Below are 23,980 nucleotides of genomic sequence, written 5' to 3'. Positions count from 1 at the left end.
GGGAAAACTAATCACAAAAGGTCTTTAACCAGATAAATACGTCAGTATGAAGTGAGAAATAAAGTATCAGAAAGACTACGCTGGATGATTAATCACAAAAGCCTACTACAGGCAAATGGCAACCACATCCTTTAACCTATGACCTCATAGGAAACCATAACTGCCACTGATGATAAAAATGCAGAGTAATGGAAAAAAGAAAAAAAAAAAAAACATAGGTTGGTTGATTGGGTTAGGAATTATGATTTTTAATTTACTGACAAATGTGTCTAAGTTTATGTCCTGGAAAGTGATTTCAGATAATCTCTCTTTTGGCACTTTATGAGCTGCAGGACACAATCCAACAAAAACCTCAGAGTTGCAGAAGAAGCATGAAAATCATTTAAAAGAAGAACAATCCATTTTTTGGTGCATGGTCCTTTTATCTGCATGAACATTTACATACACAGTCCTGAGGTAAACAGGTTGGCACAGCCTTATAAAAGACCAAACAAATATCTGACTTCAAATCAGTTCAGCAGCATCAGGAAAGGGTGCACTTTACAGTTAGGTAAGGAACAAATGACAGCTCACATTTCCATGTTACACAAAAGTTAAGAATCAAGCAAACTACTATTAGTGTGGATGAAATAGTTATGCAGTGTTTTGAGTTTTAATCCAAAGTTATAACAAGTAAACCTAATGCTGTAAAACAGGTGAGTATGCAAGGAGTGTGTGAGAGTCAGAACCCCAGCTTGTAAATTTATGCAAAATGCATCCACTATAGATTTCAGTCACACGCTGGCATAAATGTGTAGGATTCAGTTGGTCTTTTCTTCTCTGGTAAATGTTAGATGATCCAAAAACCTCACCAAAATTTCACCCAATCCACTTATTCATAAATGTGACAATTTGCAGTGTTTTGAAAGGAGCATTGCAAAAAAAAAAAAATTGGCATTTAAAGGAAGATACAAACAATCAATTGTTACACAGTGAAAATGCAATGAAAAATAACCATAATGAGTTATTACATTTGACCATAAACAAACGTAATAATAGGATGATTCTTTTTTTCCCAATTTTCCACAAGTCTCAAAGTGCAAAGCAGCCTCAACAATCCTTGACGCTGCACCTGAAACCAGGGGTGTCTGCTTGCAAGAAAACCGCCTCTGATCACAGTTTCAGTGTTTCTAAGAAAACGTGAGTTACAACTTAACCGTGTGGCTATTTTTGGGTTAGAAAGCTGAACTTTAAAAGATTCATGACGGTAAATCGTACCGATTTTCTGAATTTGTAAAGATGGATACGTTTTTGCCTTGTGACGTTTTAACCGAGATGCCTTCAAGGGTTTTTTTTAGTCATTACACATACACACACATACACAGTCACAGACACTGCTCACATAGTAGCAAAAAAGCAGAGCACGCACAGGCGCACACGCACGCACACAAACACACACGCACTCTTCATCAATGCAAACTGTATTCACTCTTAAAATTCCCTGAAGTGATTTCCAGTAAGAAAGAAAATAGTTTTTAAATTAACCCAACTTCCTGTTCTTCAACAGCCAGCATTACATTACCGAGAAGCTCTGGTAGCTAACACCACCTACTGGCCATGTAATATTCTACTCTCTATCAATGAATGCCTAAACAGTACTTGTTAAAGTGAAAAGGTGCAATATATACTAAAAATGCACTGCATTGCATAACAACCGTAGCTGAGGACATTTTTGGACCCTTATCTACAGTTTCCTCTGGATGTACTTCATATGGGCCCACAGGAGCAAAAACTACAGGTTAGGTTTAGGTTTACACATTAACAGCCTATCCTTTTAGATTTATATTACTAAGTTTAGTCTCATGAGATCAGAAGCCACACCTCAACCACCATTTCCTGTACCACATGGAGCAGAATCTGCAAATCTTTGACTGAAAGGTAAATATAGACCCTTCAAGACAGGCGTAAACATGCCAGTTGTGTCACTGAGGGCTCCCTGTGCTGTAGGGCAGTGAGGGGCTCTGAGGCACACTCCATCCAGAACCTGACAAGATACCAGTGGCAGCAAAGTTCGGGATCAGCACAGCTCATGGATTTGTGTTTGGTCTGACATTAAGAGTCTGGGATTTGAGAGGGTTGAGTCCTGTCACTGTCCTCTGTGCATGACTGCTGCTGTTTTTCTCTCAGTTCTTCTACTCCCTCGTCCTTAAGAAGCACCTCGTCATTCTCCAAGACAAACTCCAGGGTGCGCCCGCTAGCTGCTCCCCCCTCCATCTCCCCCTCCTCTGCCAGGCGGAGTTTTAGGTTCATGCTGACGTGTTTCTCCATTTTATCTGTAGTACAAGGACAGACAACGACACACGTAAACAGGAGAAGAGCTCACATCTGCAGCACAAACTACGTTTTTCCATATCATTTCATTTTGTCCTCAACTTCAATTCCATTTTTATATTACCCTGAATTAAAAACAACTGAAATAGTGAATCTGCACTTTGCTACCAAGTAAAACAATAATAAAATGATGATAGCTATATGTTCTGGGTCAATTTGGGACCAACAGCTATGTCAAATCCACAAGAAAATACATTGTTGTATGCTACATAAAGTTTGATTTCTGTATTATGTCAGAGGAACCATGACGCACAACATATCCTGTGTAGTTAAAACATCTATTAAAGGACAGAAGCACAAAGGCCTTCCTAACCTTCACAGTGTCTTTTAGACACTATTTGATCAAGTATATATCTGGTGATATTCTATATTTTTCACCTTTCAACAAACATTAAATATATAAAATCAATAAAAATGGTAAGTGACAGATGATAGTAAGTATTTTCTGTGAGGCAGACACTTTTTCACGTCTATTGTTAACACATTGGTGAGTCACATCACAGAGATTATACACCCAGCATTATCTTTACTACTCTTCACTGCATGAATTCTGAAAACAACGCTATCTAATTTTCTTCCTAACCTTTACAGTGACTTTTATAAAACATATGATTAAGTATAAATCTGATGAGTCTACATCCTTTTTGTTTCCAACAAGCATTAAAAATCTGAATAATATTTTCCTTTGATTCTGTAGACCCTATTAGGGGGTCACAAGCTAGTGTATACCTGGTGTTAGATAAACGGGAGGGCAGCGGGTGTAAAATCTGTGCCAAAATCTATCCACTGTGGCTCCCCCACAGGATATTAGAGACCTATCACCGGTACCACATGAATTCTAAAAATAGTCACCGGCTCCCAGCCAGCTTTGAACAGGGTTTGTGCCAAATTATCCAAGAGACTCAAAAAGTTGGACAGCGTTAAAAAAAAAAAAAAGACCAACCAAACTATAATGTCATTTTTTAACTGTTCATGGGATTTGCTGACAATACCATAAACATATTATATCTAATCTAATCTTCCTCCTGATGCTCACCACGTCCGAGCTGCCTCTCTTTGGGCAGCAGCAGCACATCCACATTGTGATGTTTCTCCAGGGCAGCTGTGAGCACGGCACCCTCACGGCTGAACAGGAAGACTAAAGGCAGGGTGATGTCTTCAGTGGAGTCGCCATCTCCAACCATCTGGAAGAGAGGGGTTTCCTCGCTGTTGCTTCCTTCACGGTGGTCTGAGGAACAAAGGCGTATGCTGAGCTCATGAACATCTTTGAAGTCCACTCATTCTAAACTTTGAGAAATACTATAAGAGCAAATGATTTCAGCTCAACTGGTAATGACTCTCACCTATGAAAATAGCTCCTATGGCTCCTGCCTTCTGTAGCCAACGAGCCTTTGCAGCAAACATGCAGTCACCTCTTAGTGCCAGAGCGATGTGGCCTTTTAGGCCCGCTGCATTGTCTATGGGTCCACACGCAGTGTAGGGGGAAGCTTTCACTATGCTTCCCTTCACCTGCAGCACAAGAGTTTGTTTTAATGTGATTTTGTCTTTGCACGTTAGAGAAAAGAACTAAACAAGACCAAGAGAACAAAAATGCATACATAAATTATTAATTTTAATTAGTAGTTCATATTATATCAATTATCTCAGATTGTAATCTATTCAAACACATTGTTGCAATGAAACACATGTTTCTGTCTTTGTTCCTGAAAGCTACACTAGCTTTGACACCGATACTATGTGGTGTGTTATCTCACCCCATGCTCCTGCTTGGTGAGGTCCATCCCAAATTTGGCAGGTCCTGCAGTGAGGACCGTCCTTCCCAGAAATGGTGGGGATATGAGCTGAACGACATGAGGCACCACAACCTCCTCCTCTGGTGCCTGGCTCAATTCTGCTACAAGTTTTACCCGGTAAACTCCTTTATGCTCCTGCAGACATCATTATTTAGAGACCCAATTGAAAACAAGAGCTGGTCAGGTCAGCCATTCCCAAAGTCAAGAGTGCTGCAGCACACTTAAAAACCAGAAATACCCATGTGGCACCAGCCAATCTTCACTCTAATCAAAATACAAGACAAACTGATGGATTTCCCTGAACATTTAATTAAGAAAAAAAAAGAAAAAACACACGCGCACACACAAACAACACAGACTGTTGGCTATAAATTGCTAATGCTACCTAGTCATATGCAAAATGTTAAGGAGTGTGACTCCACTACCACTGGTACACAAACATCAACACAAGAGCAGTAAATTTAGGTTAGTGTAATGAGTAATAACACAACCTAACCACCTCCTATTAACATTTTTAATTAGGTTGTAGTACCTATACAACTGGCACATACTTTGGGAATCAGTGGGTTGGACCATTAAAATACATAACTTCACATTTAAACTAAATCTCAGGCAGATTTTGCTTTAAAAGAGTGGACCGTTATAAGACAAGTATAACAAACTAGATAACTATAATGGAAGAAAATATACTCGTTGATCCGCAGAGTTTGGACAGTGCCTCCTGGTGGAGTATGAAAATACTGCAGCTGGAGCACAAATTCATTTACAATAATAAACTAAATCAATTTGAATTTAATTTGTTTTACCAATGCCATTAAATATTGAAAAGAAGTATTGTATAAAAAATGGCTGTGGAATTAAAAAAAATTACATGTAATTGTATATTTTCGGACGTATTTTTGACCCTGAACTCATCATTTCAGTTCATATTTAGAGTACAAAGTAAACAGTGTATACCTTAAGCCTTCCAGTGTCTCCCATATTGGCTTCGTTCAGTGGAGTGAGAGAAATGCCCATGCTTTTAAAGAACTCCACTGGCTCCATGCCATTATCGTGGAGTGGAAGTTCAATTTCCCTGCAAAGTATGAAGGCAGTCAGGTAAACAACTTCACAAATCCACCAGAGAATTTACTCTGGAATCAAAAGTCTCTTGCAGCTGGACACACCTGATGGGTAAAGGGTGGAAAGCTCGTCCCACCCCAGTGAGGTACTTGTATCCGTCCCTGATGGTTTTGGCAAATGACGGGTTGTTTGGGAATAACGTCTCAGTGCTGGGACAGGAGTGTGTAAACAGATCTTCTTCTTGAGAAATACGAACAGTCTCCTGAAGAACAAGACACACCTTTAAATAAGTATGTACCTACTATACAACTATGCCAGTGAGTTTTGCTGTTAACTTCTAAATATACAGCACTGTCATATAAGTGAGACTTACAATAATTACAATATTCACTAAATTAAGATCACCTTCCTTCTCTGTTACAAACCCAAACCTTTGTACTAAAAAACAAAACAAAGTTTGAGATAAATTAGACTGGTGGCATGCTGCCATCCTCATTTTCTTCAAATTTCTGTTATCACAATATCAGTATTAGCACTGTCAGATTTAGTAAAAATTTGACAGTGCTAATGTGAGACATACAAACAAACCAGGTAGCACTGTTTTTGACCTCCTTTTTGCCTCAATTCTTCATGGCACTCATTCAATTAGGTGCTGGAAACTTTTCTCAGAGATCTGGGGCCAAATTGACATGATAGTATCACACAATTACAACAGATCCGTTGTCTGCACATTGTGAGATTATTATATTATCTTATGCCACGTTAGACCCCTAATTAAAGATTGTGAAATTATTATGTAGTTTTAGTTTGCATTATTCTCCTGACTTAGAAGAAGGTGATAACTATTACAGTTATTAAACTGATTTGTATTACATTAAGCTGCTGATCTATTGTGAATGAATGATATTGTTTTATGATGCATTATACTGCTGAGGTATAAGAAATACTGTTTTCAGAGAGTCATGGCCTTATTCGACTGATTAGAAAAGAACAGAACACACTGCACAGGAAGCCAAGGTCATAACTTAGACTCACTGAGAGAGAGAAAGAATGTGGATGTTTAGCTTTTATGACTAGGTGGAGGGGGGCTGAAGCTATAAGAATCTGAGGAACGCTCAGACACTTCGAGATCAGGCGGACACCCTCCCGCGCTCATCTCCCCTCCGGATGGTTTATGCTCATAAAGTGTTGAATTGTATGGAATAAAAGATTGTTGATTGAGCATTTATACACCGAGTATTGTCCTTCCTTCAGCCCAAAGATCAAAAGAATTGGGAGGATTTAACAACATCAATGATGCAAATCTCTGGTTCCACCACATCCCAGAGGTGCTTTTGATTGAGATCTGGTGACTTCGGAGGAGTTTTGAAAACCGAGAACTCATTCCAGTTTCAGGTGATCTGAGCTTTGTGACATGGTGTGTTATCCTGCTGAAGGCAGCCATCAGAAGGTGGGTACAACCTTGCTCCATTTGAGTTCAAGAAGACAGTCGAGAACAGGTCTACGTGACTAAATCTGCATACAACCCTGGAAGTGATTCTCAGCAGTACGTGTTGACTATAGACAAGAGTATGAGTACCCGGTGGTGAAGATATTAAGAAGGTCACGTAGGCAACTGCAACCTGGAATATCCACAAGCAACCAGCTGTCAGCTTCAAAAGCATTTCCAATGGGCACTTCACTTTGTGGACGCAGCTTTAATGAATTGAGTTGTTGACATGTGATTGCCTGATTAGATATCCATGTTAAAAAGCAATTTGACAGGTGGACCTAACAGAGTGGTTGGTATACACAAGCTTGTATAGAAAATAGAGGAAGATAACATTTGCACCGGTGTTTGTGACAAAGTGAGCGCTCTCACCGTATCGTTTCCTGGACAAGGTGGCTGAGTGGTGGAAAGAGATATAGGCAGGAGGTGAGCCTCTGTAGTGAAAATGTAGCCGTCCATATCAATTGGCAGGTGACTCTTCTCAGAAAACATTAGGTACAGGTATTTAAACATCTCAGCCAGAAAGAACGAGTCCATCCTAAACACAGAAAAGCCCACATATATAGAAGAAAGAAAAAAAAAATCAGAAGGAGAAAAAAAAATGGTCACATCTGTTTCTGATACTTAAGGTTACACTTAGGTTACACTTTTCAGTTTTTAAATGTTCAGAACAGAGTTCGCCTCACACAGTACCTGTCTTCATGTGTCCCTGTGCGGACATCTTGCACAGCAGCAAACCCGCAAGGCACTCTGGCATAGGCATTGAGCTTTTCCACTATGGATTGTCCCACTCTGAGGTAGTAGGGGTCACCAGTGGCCTGCACACATCAAAATATAATCTTACCTACATGTCCTACAGGATAAGCTCTTCATATCCTTAAAAGGAATAAAATACTTGTATAAATTTGCCAACTTTTAACAAAGTTGAACTTTTACAACCAAAGGAAATGCAATATATTTAATCAGCGACACTGGTAGTGACAGAGATTAAACATACAGGGTTACCTTATAGAGGTAGTAGGTGCTTTCTGCAAACTCTGGTCTCAGTAGGTGTTGACCCCAATGAACTCTGAACTCTGTAGTGAAAGCCTTCAGTGAGATGAACAAAAAACAAAAGAGGTTAGTACCACTTTTCTTGACTGCTGAAATGTTCTGGGATACAGAGGAATACAAATACTGAGTCATTACCTCTGGAAGAAACTTGTGCTGTTTGGTTACTTGGTAAAGCATTTCATGAGTTTCAATGGCTGGTTTCAGATCCCCTCGCAAAACCTATATAAGCAAAAGCAGGACTTTAGAAACTATAAACAACAAACTCTTTCACTATTAAAAGAGTCAATATGATTAACTGAGCACATCTTAAGACCTGCAGGCCAGGGAAGAATGCCAGGAGAGAGTCCATCCAGCTTCGCACACTCACTGTGGGGTTGTGCATGTGTACATTGAGCAGCAGGGGAGGCTGACTGATGTACTTCATAATGGCACTGTAGTGCTGTAGAGGAAAAACCAAGAAACACAAATAATTACTGTAGTGTTTTCAGCTCAAACACTATAATATGACAGACTGTGTGAGACAATGATGTTACAGCAAGGAATGCTTACAACGTTGAACCTGTCCAGAAAGACATTGTCTCCCAGAAGAATGTACGCCTTCATCAGGTATTCATAGTATGAATCGATGCCAGCACCAACTCCACTGTCTGCAAACACAGAAGCGACAAGACTCAGTAAGGCTCGATTTCCACTGCTTGTGTGAGAACCTGCATGATTCCAGTGCTGTCGATGTTTGTGTATCTTTGTGTTTAAACTGCCTCACCCCTCCGGACCCATTCTCCATTGTGGATATTGATGACAGTCCCCACCAAGTCACTTCCCCTCTGTCGCCTCTCCCAGAGGACATCCAGAGCTTTCCTTGCATGTTCCTGTAAAAGTATTACATGCTTAAACTCTTTGAGGTGAAAACTACACTCAGCTATAATTCCTAACATGAAAAAGTAAAAAAAAGAAAAAAAGAAGGAAGAATAAGGTAATACCTCAAACACAGAGTTTCCTGACAGCCTGCTGAGGGCAGCGAATTCCAGGATCATTGTTCCTGCACATGCTGTGCAGGTGTCGGACTCGGTGCCTGTCCGGGAAAGTGGGTTTAGGACACCGTAGCGCAGATTTACCTGGTGAGCCAAATACAGCAAAAATTATATCAGTTACTGTGCAAAATGAGGAACACGTTTGTTGTTTATTAGTGCCTAATTTTGAAGAACTAGATAGCATATAATGAATCTGCAATAAGGTTTGTGATATTTAACAATAAAATAAGCACTACCTTAGGATAGGGAAGGCCACTTGTGGTGTTAAAGGCAGGCAGTAATCGATGGCCCAGCTCTTTGGCCATATGTAGGAGCTCGTCACGATACCATTGCATCCTCTCCCCACGTTGCCGTAGGAGGTCAGCCATCACATGGCCCCCTAAAAGCCCACTGGGAAGAAGAAATACTCAGGATATTTCTTTCCAGTGACAATAAAACGATGTACTGATGTCAAAAAATACTACAATTGGAATAATGAGCCAAGAAAAAAAAGCACTTCAAATAAAGCCGTTAATACAAATCTAAGGAAAATAACAAAGGCTGTATAATATATTATATATACATAAGATTCATACCCTAAAACTCTGATATTGGTCTCAAACACTGACACCACCACATCGTTGTCGAGGCGTACATCACTCACAGCCTTCTTCACTGCCTCCTCAAACTCATCAAGCTTGTTTAAAACCTGTTTAAAATTCATGCGAGCGAAAGAAATAATTGTTCAAAAACACAAGCAAAGCAATATTGTTTTTTTATGAGAGGAAAATCAAATACTTACCACCAGGGTGTCAAGGGTGTCAATCAGAGTGAGAGAAAACCTAAAAAGATGGTGGAAACGAATATTATGACATGTCGATAGCTAGCAGAGTGCAGCATAGCTGGTGTCCTACTTTCCACTGATTCAGTTAAATTTGTAATGACTCATGCTGAGTCTGAAGCTAAATGTTACATTATAAAACACGTGTTGTACATAGATCTGTGTATGGCACTCCAAGATGCCGATTTAATGCCTTCCTGTTGGTTTTATTGCTTAAACTGGCAGCTCATTCAGCATCTCTTTTTTTTTTTTTTTTTTTTTTCTTTTTGCCTGTCCCGTTTGGCTCTTTTGCCATCAGAATTGTTGTCTAAAGGCAAAGAAAGATGCCCAACGGATTTACTTTACCAAATTGACCATCCCAGCCTTGCCGTAATGGTCCATTTGATTCACCTTTTATTGTTTCTTTTATTTTCACTTACTGAATACGGGACAGACTTGACTGGGGGAAAGAAGGGGAGAAAGAAAGAGGGAAAGAGAAACAGCTGAGAAGAAGGACGGGGGAGAAGGGCAAAAGACAAAAACCAACAGAACGGGCAGAGAAGAAAAAAATGCATATATCAATCACCTGGGTCACCTGCTGAAAGAAAAAAGAAAACAAGCAGAAGAGAACAAGAGCAACAGAACAAACAACACCACAATGATACATGGGAATACGACAGCAAATACCAAACACTAAACACCACTGTGCAGCACACAAGACCAACAGAACACAGTGTGCCCTGAGGTAGGAGCCAAAAAGGGTGCAGTTTGTGGGTGTGATCACCCGTGTGTACACCTGTGAGCATGGACGCGCTTGTTTTTTTAAAAGGTTCCTTCATGTAATGATCTGCTAGAGGGTGTGGGGGGGCCACAGCCCCGTCCTCCAGGGCATGAAGCAGGTATGGAGGAGATCAAAACTCCAGACATCCAGAGGCCCCCAGAACACAAGAGACCAAGGAAGACCAACAGAGGGGCAGCCGCGCCACTGTCCCAGAAAGAGCTGAGGAGAGTCCCAGATGAGGGCTCACTCAGCAGCCGCGGAGCAGAAGCCAGGGGGAGTTGCAGTGACGCGCCCGTGAGCTCCGCCGGCAGCCAGCCGCGCCTGAGTGACCGAGCCCCAGGCCGAGAGGCCAGGGGCACCCCACCTCCGAAGTGGCCCGAGCGAGCCCCAGGCTCCAGGCCCCGATAAGCGGCCGCCAAGGAGTGAGCCGGTGTGTACCTGGACGCCCATCCCCGGACACAGAGAACCACCAACGCACCGATGTCTGAGGGGGTCCGCCACTGGCAGGGGAAGTGGTGGTAGGGGGAGATAGGCCTCCAAACCTTGGAGGGCCTGAGATGTCCCCAGAGAGGTGGCGTCTGACACCCAACCTGACATATAGACACAGACATACAGGCACACACAGATACAAACATCCATTCCCACCCTCATGCTCTCATATGCACTTACTCCACACTCAACCAACGTGGAGACAGACATAAAGAGACGTTGTACATAAGATCACACTCCCCAAGCGTACTGTACAAACCGGGTCTAGGTACCCTTGCCCCTGGAGGGGGGAACTGCACCCAGACCCAGGTGGTGTTACCCTTTTCCCTGCGGTGGGGGGAGGCAGACCGCCCCGACTCCGCAGCAGCAGGAAGGCCCCACACTCCAGACCGCAGTCGGACGGCCAACTCCTCCTCCTAGCCCCCCCGCTCCAGCAGGTCATTCAGCATCTCTGAATACTAGGGTATTTTTGAAGAGAATAGCAGGGCAAGACTATAGTTCCTGTCTTCTTTAAGGATGCAAAATCATTCTCAGAAGCATTAGACCAGGTGTGTTGACCCAGGGTGATATGTAAAACCTGCAGGACCAGGCCCTTGAGGCCTGGAGTTGGACACCCCTGCATTAGACAAATTAGACTTGGCATGCAAAACATTTTGCACCCTTGTCAAAAATTCCTTACTGTGACTACTTCAGCAAGCAGGAGATGAAATGATCTCTAAATGGCTTCAAATTGAAAATTAAACATACTTTTCATAGAATTTTAAGCACTGTGAGTATCACTTTTGCCCTGTCGATTTTAGGAGTGAAAAAAAGTTTACAAAAGAGATCTTAGCTGTCAGATAACTTCTAGATATCATGTAGCTTGATACAGCTACATCCTGTTCAGAGTCATTTTTAGAAAAGTATTGGTGATACACATTTTATAAATACTTTCATTTTATTTGTAAAGTGGGGGTAAAAGTGTTTCCACAAAGCTCTTTTCTCAAACAACAGGAATGGTGATGGTCAAGTTGTGGTCTGGAAAAGCAAAAGAATTACTGCAAAAAATACTCACAGGATTCCTAGAAAGCCGAATCAAAATTGTTCTATGACTGCAAAAGACCTTCAGGAAGATTTATCAGGGTTCTTATCATGCAGGGTAGACAACCCCCCCCCCCCCCTTCCCCTCTCTGTTATCTTGTTGTCCTTTCAGAACCTCAGCAGATAAGAGATGATGAAGTAATCTTGCTCAAAATATCAAAAATATCTCATCTCTTACTTTATGCCATTTGGAAATCAGGTCATCTTTTATCTGCTAATCTTAAACTGCTCACACTCAAACCTTTGCTGCAATACTTTGGTCTGGCTGCTGCTTGAAGGAATTTAAATGTATATGCTTTTCATGCTCCAAATGTCAATTAACGATTTACTTACTTCCCCAAGGAGTCATCTATGTCCCCTCTGTTGGGCTCCTGGCCACGCACTCTCCCTCTGCAGCTTAGAGGCATCAGCTCATCGGCTGGATAGGCATATTTCTACAACAGAAACAAACATTTGCCTCCATGCTTTCATTATCATTTCACATAAAATGTTTCATTGAGGAAGGATGGGTGGAGATCAATAGCTTATACACCTCCCACTTCACCTGGCACATACAGTGTTAGTTCTCACTCAACAATGTCCCTTAAGTTTTCCATCTAAATATTCAAACTATTAGCGGACTCAGTTGAAGAAATCTTTGACAGTTTAACTAAGGAATGTACTTGTTTAAACTCCTTTTAGTGATAATTTTGCATCTTTATCGCCCTTTTACATGCAATAATCAGTTAAACATTAGCTGCTCTACCTATATTAAATATACACTTAGATTAATTTATGTTAGGTCACAAGGACATCTACTTTTTACTTCTACCACACACACTTTAGGTCGTGCGTGCCTCTTTGTCCAACTCTGGTTATCCTATAAAGGCACAGGTGAGTCTGACCCTCTCCAGCATTACTAACAGCAACCTCAACCAAATCCAACATGCTTGCTTGCATTCACGTTTCCAATTGGAAGCAACCGACTCGTCTTTTCTCTGGACTGTTGCAAAAAGCAAACATAAACTTACTGGTAATTACAAATATTATGCTGTAACGAACACCTTACCATGTAACTGCCATAAGCGTGATCAAACATTTCAACAATCTGGTCCCTGCACAGAAGAAAAACAAAACGGGTAAAGACGCAAAAGTTAAATGCTTTCAATAATTTTACAAAAGCGCACTCACTGTTTATATGTCTATGTGAACATTCATCACCTGATTGCGCCCTTTTCCTCGGGTGTCATATTCTGGCTCTCTTGACACTTTCCCCAGCAGAAAAGACTAACGACCAGGAGAGTTTTCCACATCATCCCTGTGGTAGAAGCAGAGGCCGATTCCCAGCACTGTTTGTTTCCAGTTGTCCTCATGTAGCTTTGCATCATGATAAACTTTTAACAGGGACAAACAAAGCTCCTGCTCTCCGTCCAGCGCCCACACAAAGTCAAACAGTGGAGCTGGCACAGCTGTCCTCCTTTAGAGTCCAGGTCATCTTCTCAGAGAAATGGCTCTGAGATGCCGACGTTAGCTACCTCCAAGTTCCATGTCCGTATTTACAACCCGGTTTCTCTGTAGTTCATCCTGTGTTGTTACAACCATCACATGCCCTCAGAGCACCCCAGATGACCGGTGTTCATGTAAACAAGGGACAGCAAGTGACGTTAGCTTCCCTGTAAAGGAAAAACGAGAGTAAGCACGAAGCCCTGGTTAAGCGCAGAAAGACCGAACAGGTTTAGTAGTGCACTTGTTTTTAAAGGCGGTAGTCTGGAAAAAATAAAATAAATATTAAGACGTTACCAAAGTGATGTCACAGTGAAATGGGGTGGCTAATTCTCGCTAGCCATGATACTACTGGGAGGTTCCCTGTTGCTAGTCGGCTATCCAGCCGCTAGTTCGGCAAAGATATTTAGTGAGCTAATGAGGTCGCTCGTTAAAAAATAAAAGTGAAACAGGCCAAAACATACTCTGGGATTAAGAACGAATGCTCCAGTCGCCGTATTAAATGAAAACGAGTGCTAAACAGCTTTTCTTAAGGGCCGCTGACACGTCTCCAAGTGTCACTATAGTACTGAGCTGTCAGAGAGCTGACAGGCTTTGTCGCTACCCGGCTATAGTGGGTAAATTTCTCCCCGAGTTTAGCTCTCAGGATAAGTTGGTGCCACGTAGAGCATCTGTTTTCCTTTCGCCCACCTCTATTTCCTCTAGTTCATCGGGTTATAGTTAAGATTTCAGAAGGATAAAAATAAGATTATGTTTCACTCACCATGTAACAGAGGTCAGATTGCTATAACAGCAATCTTCCTTAAAGGCTTTAATTAGGGCGAAACAGCAACCTCACAAGGTAGGCGGTGTCAGCGAGGAGGCCTTTTGTAACGTCCCAAAGACTTTGATGTATTTACGTTTATATAAATTCACACTTATCAGAAAAATAGATCGATGCACCATGCAAAAGGAAGGAAGTAAAAATCATGAGATTTTACATTTCCACGGGAATTACTTAGAGCTCATGGTGGAAAATATAATCTAGATTATATTTTTAAAAAACAAAGCACCCAAGATCCATCCAGGAAATGCAGCCTAATGCCTGCTTTTTTCATGGTCCCTTTCCTAATAAGGTCTGTAGTGTCTCCAGTTTACCGAAAGATGTCGCAGCTGTCTCCTTTCCTTTTCTTATCAGCCTACTTCCACACATCACCTGGAATTTACACATTTTTTATTCATATAGACATCTGACCACAGGATGTTTCCATGCATTAGCTGTTGCTGCTATATAATCTCACTTAAATCAGCAGTCCCGTTTTCATAGTGGCACACTCTCCTGACAATTGTGGATGCATAAACCCGCCTGGTGCGCCTCAGGAGGCAGGGCATCTTTGAATTTGGGCTAGGCTGAACTAAGCCCACGTGCTCCTCTCTGTTTTGCTTAATAATAAAACATATGGTTTCGCGTGCCTCATATTTACTAGGTAAATACATTTGCGTGCATAATTTAATTTTAGCTGTGCTGAAAGAATATTGAATATTAAGGATGTAGGCTAGATAAACATCTGTAATCTCATTAGGCTGCTTAGGAAATTATGCGATAAGGCCAAAGCACATATTCATCCTGTCACATTTCCTTCCTCCTTCTCTCTGACTCATGTTTTTACCCTGCCATGGACTTTAGACCTGCTAAAAAGTTTGTTAGATTGGATTAAAAAATGTAACTAAATATATTTACTCATATGGACATTACTTTAGAAGTCGTACTTCATATTTTCTCACTGTTTTAACTCTACTATCCCCCCTATTTGATCCGTTTATTTGCTTTGGGCTTAACGAGTACACAGATCTAATCAACACATACTTGTTAGAAAACGTAACGACATATATTTTAATCATACTTATGGGAAATTTACATAGATATAAAATCAAAGAGAGGATCTGCAAATTACTGCCTATAGATAATAGGTGTTTAAATAGGGTACTAAATGGAATCCAAAATATGTCAGAAATGCAGTTAGTTCGGCTGTTGCGCAAAGTCGTCAGCCTGTCGTAATCTCTCTTGCTTTATTTCTGTGGTAACCTGCTGTACTCTTACTCTGCAGGAGTGAGGAGTTCATGAGAGACGTACTCTGTGATTCACTGTACTCCAGCCCACAGTGGGCGTTGCTTATCAACCCCTTTGAAAGGTGTAGCGACTTTTTACGCGTTTGTGAAATTCGTTCTCAGACTTCAATCTTCTCCTTGTTTCTTGGTAAGACGAAAAAGAACACATTTTTAAAACTTTTATCAGCTTCCTGGATGTGCGTGTTGTTGTTGTTGTTTTTAAAGGAAATTTGCTCTTTAGATATGCCTCGTCTACATTCGGATCTTACTTGTTTGCTTTTCTGTAGTTCCTTTTGCGCACGTTCTCTCGACTTTAGTTAGTTTTGTATTATTGTACCCTACAGATTTGTTTGTGATGCCACATCAATGCCCTTAAAAGCGCTGCCCTGATTAGATGGAATGGCGATCTGCAGCTAGAACAAAATCCATTAAAGCATGAGTCAGCTCTTAAGATGCTACATTACAACACAATTAAGGTGCTAATAGTGTATTTTCTTTCTTCTCTGTAGTGTAAAACGCCTCCCTTAAACCACCAGAATGTCTGTTTGGGTAAGTACTTCTACATAGATGTCTGTTTGTATCCGTGTAGGCTCAAAATATGAGAAAATGAAGGCGGTCACCCTCTCTGTGTTTCAGGATGACTTGGACCTGCTCTTAGACAACCCCTCTTCACTGACTGTGACAGTAAGTACAACCTGCTCTTCTTTTATAGCATGATACATGGTACAGTTATTACCTGTGGATTAGTTTTCACTGGCATGCATCTGTGTCTATCAGTCCAGTGCAAGAGGAACTGTGAAGGACAAGGCAAATTTCAAAGTGGATGAAGATGTGTCTGCTCTCAGGAAGGCCATAGAGGGCCTTGGTAAGCTAATGGTTTACCATCATTGATATATTTTTATAGATATATATCTGACTGATATGTAAAGCACTTCGGCAAATGTGCTCATGTGCCTTTTTATTGCAGTATAAAGGTATAAAGCAAGGTGAACTCATTCACATATACACTCAGGTACTTTATTAATCTAAAAGAAAAGTAGCCATACATTCAAGTTCAAAATGGAGTGGATGAACCATTAGGGAAATCTTTATCTGTTATCCAGTTCAAATAGCAGCAAGAGTGCTAAGGGAGGTTTACAGGATGGTAGTGAGACCTGCTATGTTGTATGGTTTGGAGACAGAGGCACTGTCCAAAAGACAGGAGGCTGAGCTGGAAGTGTCAGAGCTGAAAATGCTCAGATTTTCTTGGGAGTGACCAGGATGGACTCTCTTAAGAAAATAGAAATGATTACAACAGACGGACAGCTCAGTTTGAGATGTTTGGAGACAAAAGAGGCAAGGCTGAGATGGTTTGGACATGTGCAGAGGATGCTGAAGATGGAGCTCCCAGCAAGGAGGCAAAGAGGAAGGTTCATAGATGAATTGAAGGAGGACATACAGAGAGTTGGTGTGAGAGAGGAGGATGCTAGCGACATGGTGAGATGGAAGCAGATGATCTGCTTTGAGCAGCTGAAAGAAGGAGATCCAGTTCAGTTCACTCTCACCATACAATAGGAGGTTGATAATAGACATGAAGTAAAATGACAATTTGATGAAAGTTCTACACTTTTTTTTTAAAAAATTGAAAGAATTAAAAGTTCGCTTGGTGTTGTTTTCTTCAAAGGTACAACAGAAAAGACTCTGATTGATGTGTTGACCCAAAGAAGCAGTGCTCAGCGTCAGCTCATCGCCAAGGCTTATGAGAAAGCCACAGGAAGGGTATATAAATACACTTGCCTGTTTAATTTTCAAGCTTTTTCTTTCTTTGATGTTGACACAGACAAAGGCCAAATTGAGTTTGTCATTATTGGTGCAGGACTTGATTTTATTCCTCCCAATTAGACATTAATAGATGACCTGAAGGGTGACACTCGTGGAGACTTTGAAGACGTGTTAGTAGCCTTGGTAACGCCTCCTGCTCTCTATGACTGCCAGGAAGTCATCAAAGCTATGAAGGTAAGACTTTGTTAAACTAAGATAATTTGAATCATGTTTTTAAAACAATTTTCTAAAAGGTGACTTACTCAGTGATTGAAGAAATAAGTTACAAAAAGAATTTCTAAATTTGACGTGCACTATAATTTGTTCACTAAAGATTTGTTTGGATTGAGTATAATGTTAAACTTAATGCTAAATGTAAAGAATATTAAAGAAAGAAGATCTATTGGAGATTACAGCCCGGTTTTAATTAAATGGTAAATGGCCTGCATTTGTATAGCGCTTTTCTAGTCCATAGGACCCCAAAGCACTTTAGTCATTAGTCATTCACACACACATTGGCGATGGCAAGCTACATTGTAGCCACAGCTGCCCTGGGGCGCACTGACAGAGGCGAGGCTGCCGGACACAGGCGCCACCGGGCCCTCTGACCACCACCAGTAGGCAAACATGGGGTTAGTATCTTGCCCAAGGATATTTGGCATGCAGCCAGGATGCAGCCTGGGATTGAACCACCGACCTTCTGATTAGTGGCTGACCTGCTCTGCCACCTGAGCTACAGCCACCCCAGTGGAGAAAAGGCTGAACAAGTGACGACTTTTAAGGGGTTCACTTTGATTGCCAGTTACAGCGGCTTCATCATGTGGAGCATGTGTGTGCACAAATTAGTCAGTGCTTTAAGAAGGCTTAGTGTCCATGGAGTGGATAAATATTGTGTCGCTCTTCCATAGGGCAACTATTGACTCTAATATCCGTTATGGTATTACTGGTTTGGCAATCTTTCAGTCAAGCTCAGATCCCAAATTCAACATTTGATTTAAAGGGCTGATAACTGGGATGCTCTCTTCATCTACCCTCCTGAAGATATTTGAAGAGTCTGTGTAAAACAGGGTCTAAAAATTAAGGAAAAAATTACATCCTTTATAATGAGGATGACTAGATGCCCTCAGGAAAAAGGTTCAGGGTACCAATCCGTGAGTTTAAAAGGTTTACGTTTTCTCTAGTGCCATTATCAGTCAAATTATTGTTTGGTAGTAGGTGAAATTGTAAATGAGTGTTTGGCGTTTATTTGTGTGGGTGTGTGTGTGTTATCTTACATGATATGTTCCACTCACTTGTCCAAGGAAATTTCTTCTAAGTAGACAATAAATGCTAATCTAATCTAATTTTGCTATACTTATGGTTTGGACTTTAAACAACAGTTCACTATGATATTTTTTTATTTATACAGCACATGTCAACATCGGGTTCATAAGAGCCTGATCTTCAGATTTATTAAACTGTATTGTTTTGACATTATCATTTATTTATTCATTTGTATATCCTTGTGCATACAGGGTGCAGGGACCACAGAAAGCACTCTGACAGAAATATTTGCTTCGAGATCCAACAAGCAGATCCGAGAACTGTCTGAAGCATACCTAGCAAGTAGGACATTTTAACACACAGTATTTCAACTATATCTGATGAAACTGAAATCATAAATGAGTTGGCAGCTGTTTGTGATGTACTACGGTATTGTGAAATTGTCATGTATTCCGCTGTCTCACTGGAGAAACGGGAAGAGCGATGATTCACGACCTGCAGTCGGAGGTATCTGGAGATTATGGAAAAGCACTGCTGATCTTGGCCGAGGTATAGCACATGAAATTACAGCAGATGACATAACATTCCCAACAAATAAGAACCACAACCACATTGAAATTTACTGCAGTCAGCAGGTGTGTAGTGAGTGTTTATGTTTTAGAAATATACTCTTAAAGCACCTTGATTTCTTCATATCCAAATACTGATTGTAGGAAGAAATGCAGGAAATACAAATAATGTCCTGTGTGAGCTAAATGAGTTGCGCCATTTTTAAGTTACATTGTTTATTTAGAATATTGAATTGTGAGGATATCATTATAGCCTATTTCAAAGTTTCTTTTTTTTCTCTTCGCCTCACAAACCCGTCCTCCCTACAGGGGAAGAGAGATGAGACCACCAGCGTGGATGCTGCCAAAGCAAAAGCTGATGCTAAGGTACACTTTTTTTACGTTTGGTTCATTTGTGTATAAACACTTGCTTTTCAAACTGAGGTAACTTTTGTGTTACTGCAGTACAAACATTTTAAATAGCAGCTTTCTCTTTCACATTTTTAGGTTAATTCATTCAGAGTTTGGTGGCATCGCTCATCTCAGCTAACGGACCTTGCTGGGTGATGCAAGTTTCAACCTGCACCTATGTTGAAAGCATGTTGAAATTTTCTCATGTTGGATTCAGTTAATCTAGTGTGCTTGCGTTGAACTTTGACTCTGTGTGTTTTTCTTTTTTACTTTTTCTTTTTTTAGTGTAGTCCAACAATATTATACTCATACCTTTTCTGAATCCATGCAGGCCTTGTATGAAGCAGGAGAGAAGAAGTGGGGAACCGACGAGGGGAAGTTTATTGACATCCTGTGCCACAGAAGTGTTCCCCAGCTCAGGCAAAGTGGGTTGATCCCTGACCTATCATTCATCCTGTGGATAAATAGCATCTTAGAAATAGTACTAAGAGTTTACAGCCGTGCTTGCAACTCTCTGAGGCTGTTTATCAAGAGCAACATGCTAACATGCTCACCTTGACAGTGCAAGTATGCCATTTAAAACTAAGAAAGCTAAGGCTGATGGAAGTGTATTTGGTTAGTAGATTTTTAGTCAAATGCCATGGTGACACTAAAAGGCATTTAATCAGGATTTATTCTCACTGACACCTGATCAAAAACATTATACATAGACTCCATTAGTTGAGGCAGTATCTATGTGATCAAGTTCAAGACACAAAAACCCAAAGATGCAATCTCATGATGGTGCAATAAGCAAAGTCATTCATCTTCTGTGGGCTCTTGAAGTGAACTTATGCTTCTTTTTTTTTTTTTTTTTTTTTTCTGCTTTGGGACGCTCTAATTGGTTTGTTTCAGACACTTTTTTCTAATTCTTGGCTTTGTATTATGCTAGTGAGAGGGGATATTCTTATTCATTCAGGGCCATCTAAGGTACTTGCTGTCACCACAGCAGATCCAGACAGTTTAAACTTTGTACAGGGAGTGCAGAATTATTAGGCAAGTTGTATTTTTGAGGAATAATTTTATTATTGAACAACAACCATGTTCTCAATGAACCCAAAAAACTCATTAATATCAAAGCTGAATGTTTTTGGAAGTAGTTTTTAGTTTTAGCTATTTTAGGGGGATATCTGTGTGTGCAGGTGACTATTACTGTGCATAATTATTAGGCAACTTAACAAAAAACAAATATATACCCATTTCAATTATTTATTTTTACCAGTGAAACCAATATAACATCTCCACATTCACAAATATACATTTCTGACATTCAAAAACAAAACAAAAACAAATCAGCGACCAATATAGCCACCTTTCTTTGCAAGGACACTCAAAAGCCTGCCATCCATGGATTCTGTCAGTGTTTTGATCTGTTCACCATCAACATTGCATGCAGCAGCAACCACAGCCTCCCAGACACTGTTCAGAGAGGTGTACTGTTTTCCCTCCTTGTAAATCTCACATTTGATGATGGACCACAGGTTCTCAATGGGGTTCAGATCAGGTGAACAAGGTGGCCATGTCATTAGTTTTTCTTCTTTTATACCCTTTCTTGCCAGCCACGCTGTGGAGTACTTGGACGCGTGTGATGGAGCATTGTCCTGCATGAAAATCATGTATTTCTTGAAGGATGCAGACTTCTTCCTGTACCACTGCTTGAAGAAGGTGTCTTCCAGAAACTGGCAGTAGGACTGGGAGTTGAGCTTGACTCCATCCTCAACCCGAAAAGGCCCCACAAGCTCATCTTTGATGATACCAGCCCAAACCAGTACTCCACCTCCACCTTGCTGGCGTCTGAGTGGGACTGGAGCTCTCTGCCCTTTACCAATCCAGCCAGGGGCCCATCCATCTGGCCCATCAAGACTCACTCTCATTTCATCAGTCCATAAAACCTTAGAAAAATCAGTCTTGAGATATTTCTTGGCCCAGTCTTGATGTTTCAGCTTGTGTGTCTTGTTCAGTGGTGGTCGTCTTTCAGCCTTTCTTACCTTGGCCATGTCTCTGAGTATTGCACACCTTGTGCTTTTGGGCACTCCAGTGATGTTGCAGCTCTGAAATATGGCCAAACTGGTGGCAAGTGGCATCTTGGCAGCTGCACGCTTGACTTTTCTCAGTTCATGGGCAGTTATTTTGCGCCTTGGTTTTTCCACACGCTTCTTGCGACCCTGTTGACTATTTTGAATGAAACGCTTGATTGTTCGATGATCACGCTTCAGAAGCTTTGCAATTTTGAGACTGCTGCATCCCTCTGCAAGATATCTCACTATTTTTGACTTTTCTGAGCCTGTCAAGTCCTTCTTTTGACCCATTTTGCCAAAGGAAAGGACGTTGCCTAATAATTATGCACACCTGATATAGGGTGTTGATGTCATTAGACCACACCCCTTCTCATTACAGAGATGCACATCACCTAATATGCTTAATTGGTAGTAGGCTTTCGAGCCTATACAGCTTGGAGTAAGACAACATGCATGAAGAGGATGATGTGGACAAAATACTCATTTGCCTAATAATTCTGCACTCCCTGTATTAACATGGCACTGTTGGTCAGAAGAAAGCTGGCTTAAAGAAATTGCTTGTTTCAGACAGGCAATGAACCGAGGAGCTCCACAAAAGCTCATTTTAAACTGAATCACGAAAATGGGCTGTGATGAACCTACCAGCAGATACGCATCCCACTGTGAACCGCTACCAAATTGGCAAAAAATAAAAGTATATTACAAGTTCAATGTGAGAAAAATAATCTCAGCTCAATGTATTTTGGCAGCTCTGATTGAGTACAAGAATATTAGCAAGAAGACTCTGCAGGAGAGCATTAAGAGCGAGATGTCTGGAAACCTGGAGAAACTACTTGTGGCTGTTGGTGAGCAAAATATTACATCACTGCCTTGTTGTTATCGATGTCTTCCTTGTCTGAGCATTTAAGTTAATTTAAAAATAATATATGAACTCATTTCTTTTAGTTAAGTGTGTGCAGAACGTCCCAGCATACCTCGCTGAGAGGCTTTTCAAGAGCATGAAGGTGAGTTGTGCAACTGGTCAGTTTGTCCATCTGTGTCATGATGGCCTTTCTAAACCTCTATGCACATCAGAAATGTCTGCCCAGCAAAATTCACATTCTGTATGGTTGCATCATACCCTTTCAGTCACAGCAGACTGTATTGGTCACCAGTGATGTGGAAAGGAATGCTGACCACATTTTACTGTTAGTGATTTGACCAGCACAGCCAACACTGGCTGAAATGTGTCAACAGTCTGAATAAGGAAGCGTAGCCTAACTTTTGACAGTAGTATTGCAAAAAAAATAACAACCCCCCCCCCCCCCCCCCCCCCCGCATCTTCACATGTGTAAAAGGCCTGCGAGCCAAATGTGGCCCTTTGTAGATTTCAATCGGGCCTGCATATAAATGTCTATAAATTATGGGAAATCTGGTCATAACTATCTGCATAGCATGTCTGTCTGTGCACATGCCAAACCAAACGCACTAGTGCAGCATCACTGCAATGTAAAACCAGAAGTCTGCATAGTAACAAGCTACATCATTGAGTTCATGCCCATGTCAGACAGAAATATGAACAAATTTTAACTTTCATTTTGATTATAATTTATTTTAATTAAATATGCCATCCTGTCAGAAGTTGCAAAACAGGTTCTTACCTGTAAGGTAGCCTGCATTGTATCTTGTTGAGACCATTTTTCTATGCGGAACAATACGAAATTAACGCATGCCATACCATGTCTAGCCAGAGTTTGAAGCCCCTGGCTTAAAGGACGAATGTCTTTGTTTTCCAAATTATACTTGGTCCAGGGTGCAGGGACCACAGAGTGCACTCTGACCAGGATATTCGTCAGTCGCTCAGAGATCGATTTGATAGACATCAAAGTAGAGTACAAGAAGCTGTTTGGATGTTCCCTCTACAGTCAGCTAGAGGTCAGTATTAACAGGAGTTATGTTATGAATTTATAACATTAACATAAACATGTTTAAATGTTAACTTTTGTTTATTGTGGTGTGTGTCACAAACACCCAATTCCTTTCGTTTATCTCTCCCCATCCTTGTGTAGTCTGAAGTGTCCGGTGATTATGGAAAAACACTCAAGTGTCTGTGTGGCCAAGACGAATAACTCGTACCAGCTCCTTTGTTGGGTCGTTCAGCTTTACATCACAGCAGCTATGATGACCTGTTCCTGACGTAGCGACCAGCTACTTATCTCAAGAATAACTTCATACTGATATGATTGATTGAACTAGTTAGGAAATGTAACTAATTTTCATGAAGTTATTAAACCCAATAATAGCGCTTAAATGTCTGACTGATATCTGTTAACTTCACTTTTCTTTTATACACACAAATATCTGTCATAACTTTTGCATTTAATAAAAACAAAAGATGAGAACAC

The 23,980-nt window shown here is 40.9% G+C and overlaps 2 protein-coding genes across 4 annotated transcripts; one reads left to right on the top strand and one right to left on the bottom strand.

Annotated features, from left to right (window-relative positions):
• Positions 1 to 223: 223 nt before the first annotated feature.
• Positions 224 to 14,319, bottom strand: LOC146570695 (ER degradation-enhancing alpha-mannosidase-like protein 3). Of its 3 annotated transcripts, none has more exons than XM_085279299.1 (21): positions 14,193 to 14,319; positions 13,148 to 13,599; positions 12,996 to 13,041; positions 12,281 to 12,381; positions 9,580 to 9,619; positions 9,374 to 9,486; positions 9,035 to 9,188; positions 8,748 to 8,882; positions 8,531 to 8,636; positions 8,317 to 8,414; positions 8,081 to 8,206; positions 7,903 to 7,986; positions 7,720 to 7,803; positions 7,408 to 7,532; positions 7,087 to 7,252; positions 5,330 to 5,487; positions 5,121 to 5,238; positions 4,125 to 4,298; positions 3,714 to 3,879; positions 3,407 to 3,598; positions 224 to 2,312 (listed from the first exon to the last, which is right to left on the bottom strand). In XM_085279299.1, exons 2-21 carry the CDS (start codon positions 13,312 to 13,314, stop codon positions 2,092 to 2,094), a joined length of 2,574 nt encoding a protein of 857 aa, XP_085135425.1. In that variant the 5' UTR covers positions 13,315 to 13,599; positions 14,193 to 14,319; the 3' UTR covers positions 224 to 2,091. The 3 variants fall into 3 exon arrangements, with proteins under 3 accessions (XP_085135425.1, XP_085135424.1, XP_085135426.1); XM_085279298.1 differs by lacking the exon at positions 14,193 to 14,319 and adding an exon at positions 13,727 to 14,032; XM_085279300.1 differs by lacking the exon at positions 14,193 to 14,319 and adding an exon at positions 13,894 to 14,022.
• A 1,205-nt stretch (positions 14,320 to 15,524) lies between these two features.
• On the top strand, positions 15,525 to 23,979 carry LOC146570694 (annexin A3-like). Its single transcript, XM_085279295.1, has 14 exons — positions 15,525 to 15,665; positions 16,027 to 16,066; positions 16,154 to 16,201; positions 16,295 to 16,382; positions 17,181 to 17,275; positions 17,399 to 17,512; positions 18,832 to 18,922; positions 19,050 to 19,129; positions 19,459 to 19,515; positions 19,871 to 19,964; positions 22,346 to 22,441; positions 22,542 to 22,600; positions 23,388 to 23,510; positions 23,645 to 23,979. The coding sequence occupies exons 2-14, from the start codon at positions 16,055 to 16,057 to the stop codon at positions 23,702 to 23,704; spliced, it is 1,017 nt and encodes a 338-aa protein (XP_085135421.1). The 5' UTR covers positions 15,525 to 15,665; positions 16,027 to 16,054; the 3' UTR covers positions 23,705 to 23,979.
• Position 23,980: the final 1 nt, after the last annotated feature.

This window comes from Mchenga conophoros, linkage group LG7 (genome assembly GCF_057382185.1).
Source record: "Mchenga conophoros isolate Kocher_MC1m ecotype Shallow Benthic linkage group LG7, M_conophoros_male_GT1.1, whole genome shotgun sequence".
Lineage (NCBI taxonomy): Eukaryota > Metazoa > Chordata > Actinopteri > Cichliformes > Cichlidae > Mchenga > Mchenga conophoros.
This window is presented reverse-complemented; position numbering and strand designations above follow the sequence as displayed.

Excerpts from the sequence above, each read along its gene's own strand:
- LOC146570695 (XM_085279299.1), bottom strand. The coding sequence starts at position 13,314 with ATGATGCAAAGCTACATGAGGACAACTGGAAACAAACAGTGCTGGGAA. Across the intron at positions 9,620-12,280 it reads ATAGATGACTCCTTGGGGAA|GTTTTCTCTCACTCTGATTG; the intron begins GTAAGTAAATCG and ends CCATCTTTTTAG. Across the intron at positions 4,299-5,120 it reads GAGACACTGGAAGGCTTAAG|GAGCATAAAGGAGTTTACCG; the intron begins GTATACACTGTT and ends TGATGTCTGCAG.
- LOC146570694 (XM_085279295.1), top strand. Across the intron at positions 17,276-17,398 it reads ATGAGAAAGCCACAGGAAGG|ACATTAATAGATGACCTGAA; the intron begins GTATATAAATAC and ends CCTCCCAATTAG. Across the intron at positions 19,130-19,458 it reads CACTGCTGATCTTGGCCGAG|GGGAAGAGAGATGAGACCAC; the intron begins GTATAGCACATG and ends TCCTCCCTACAG.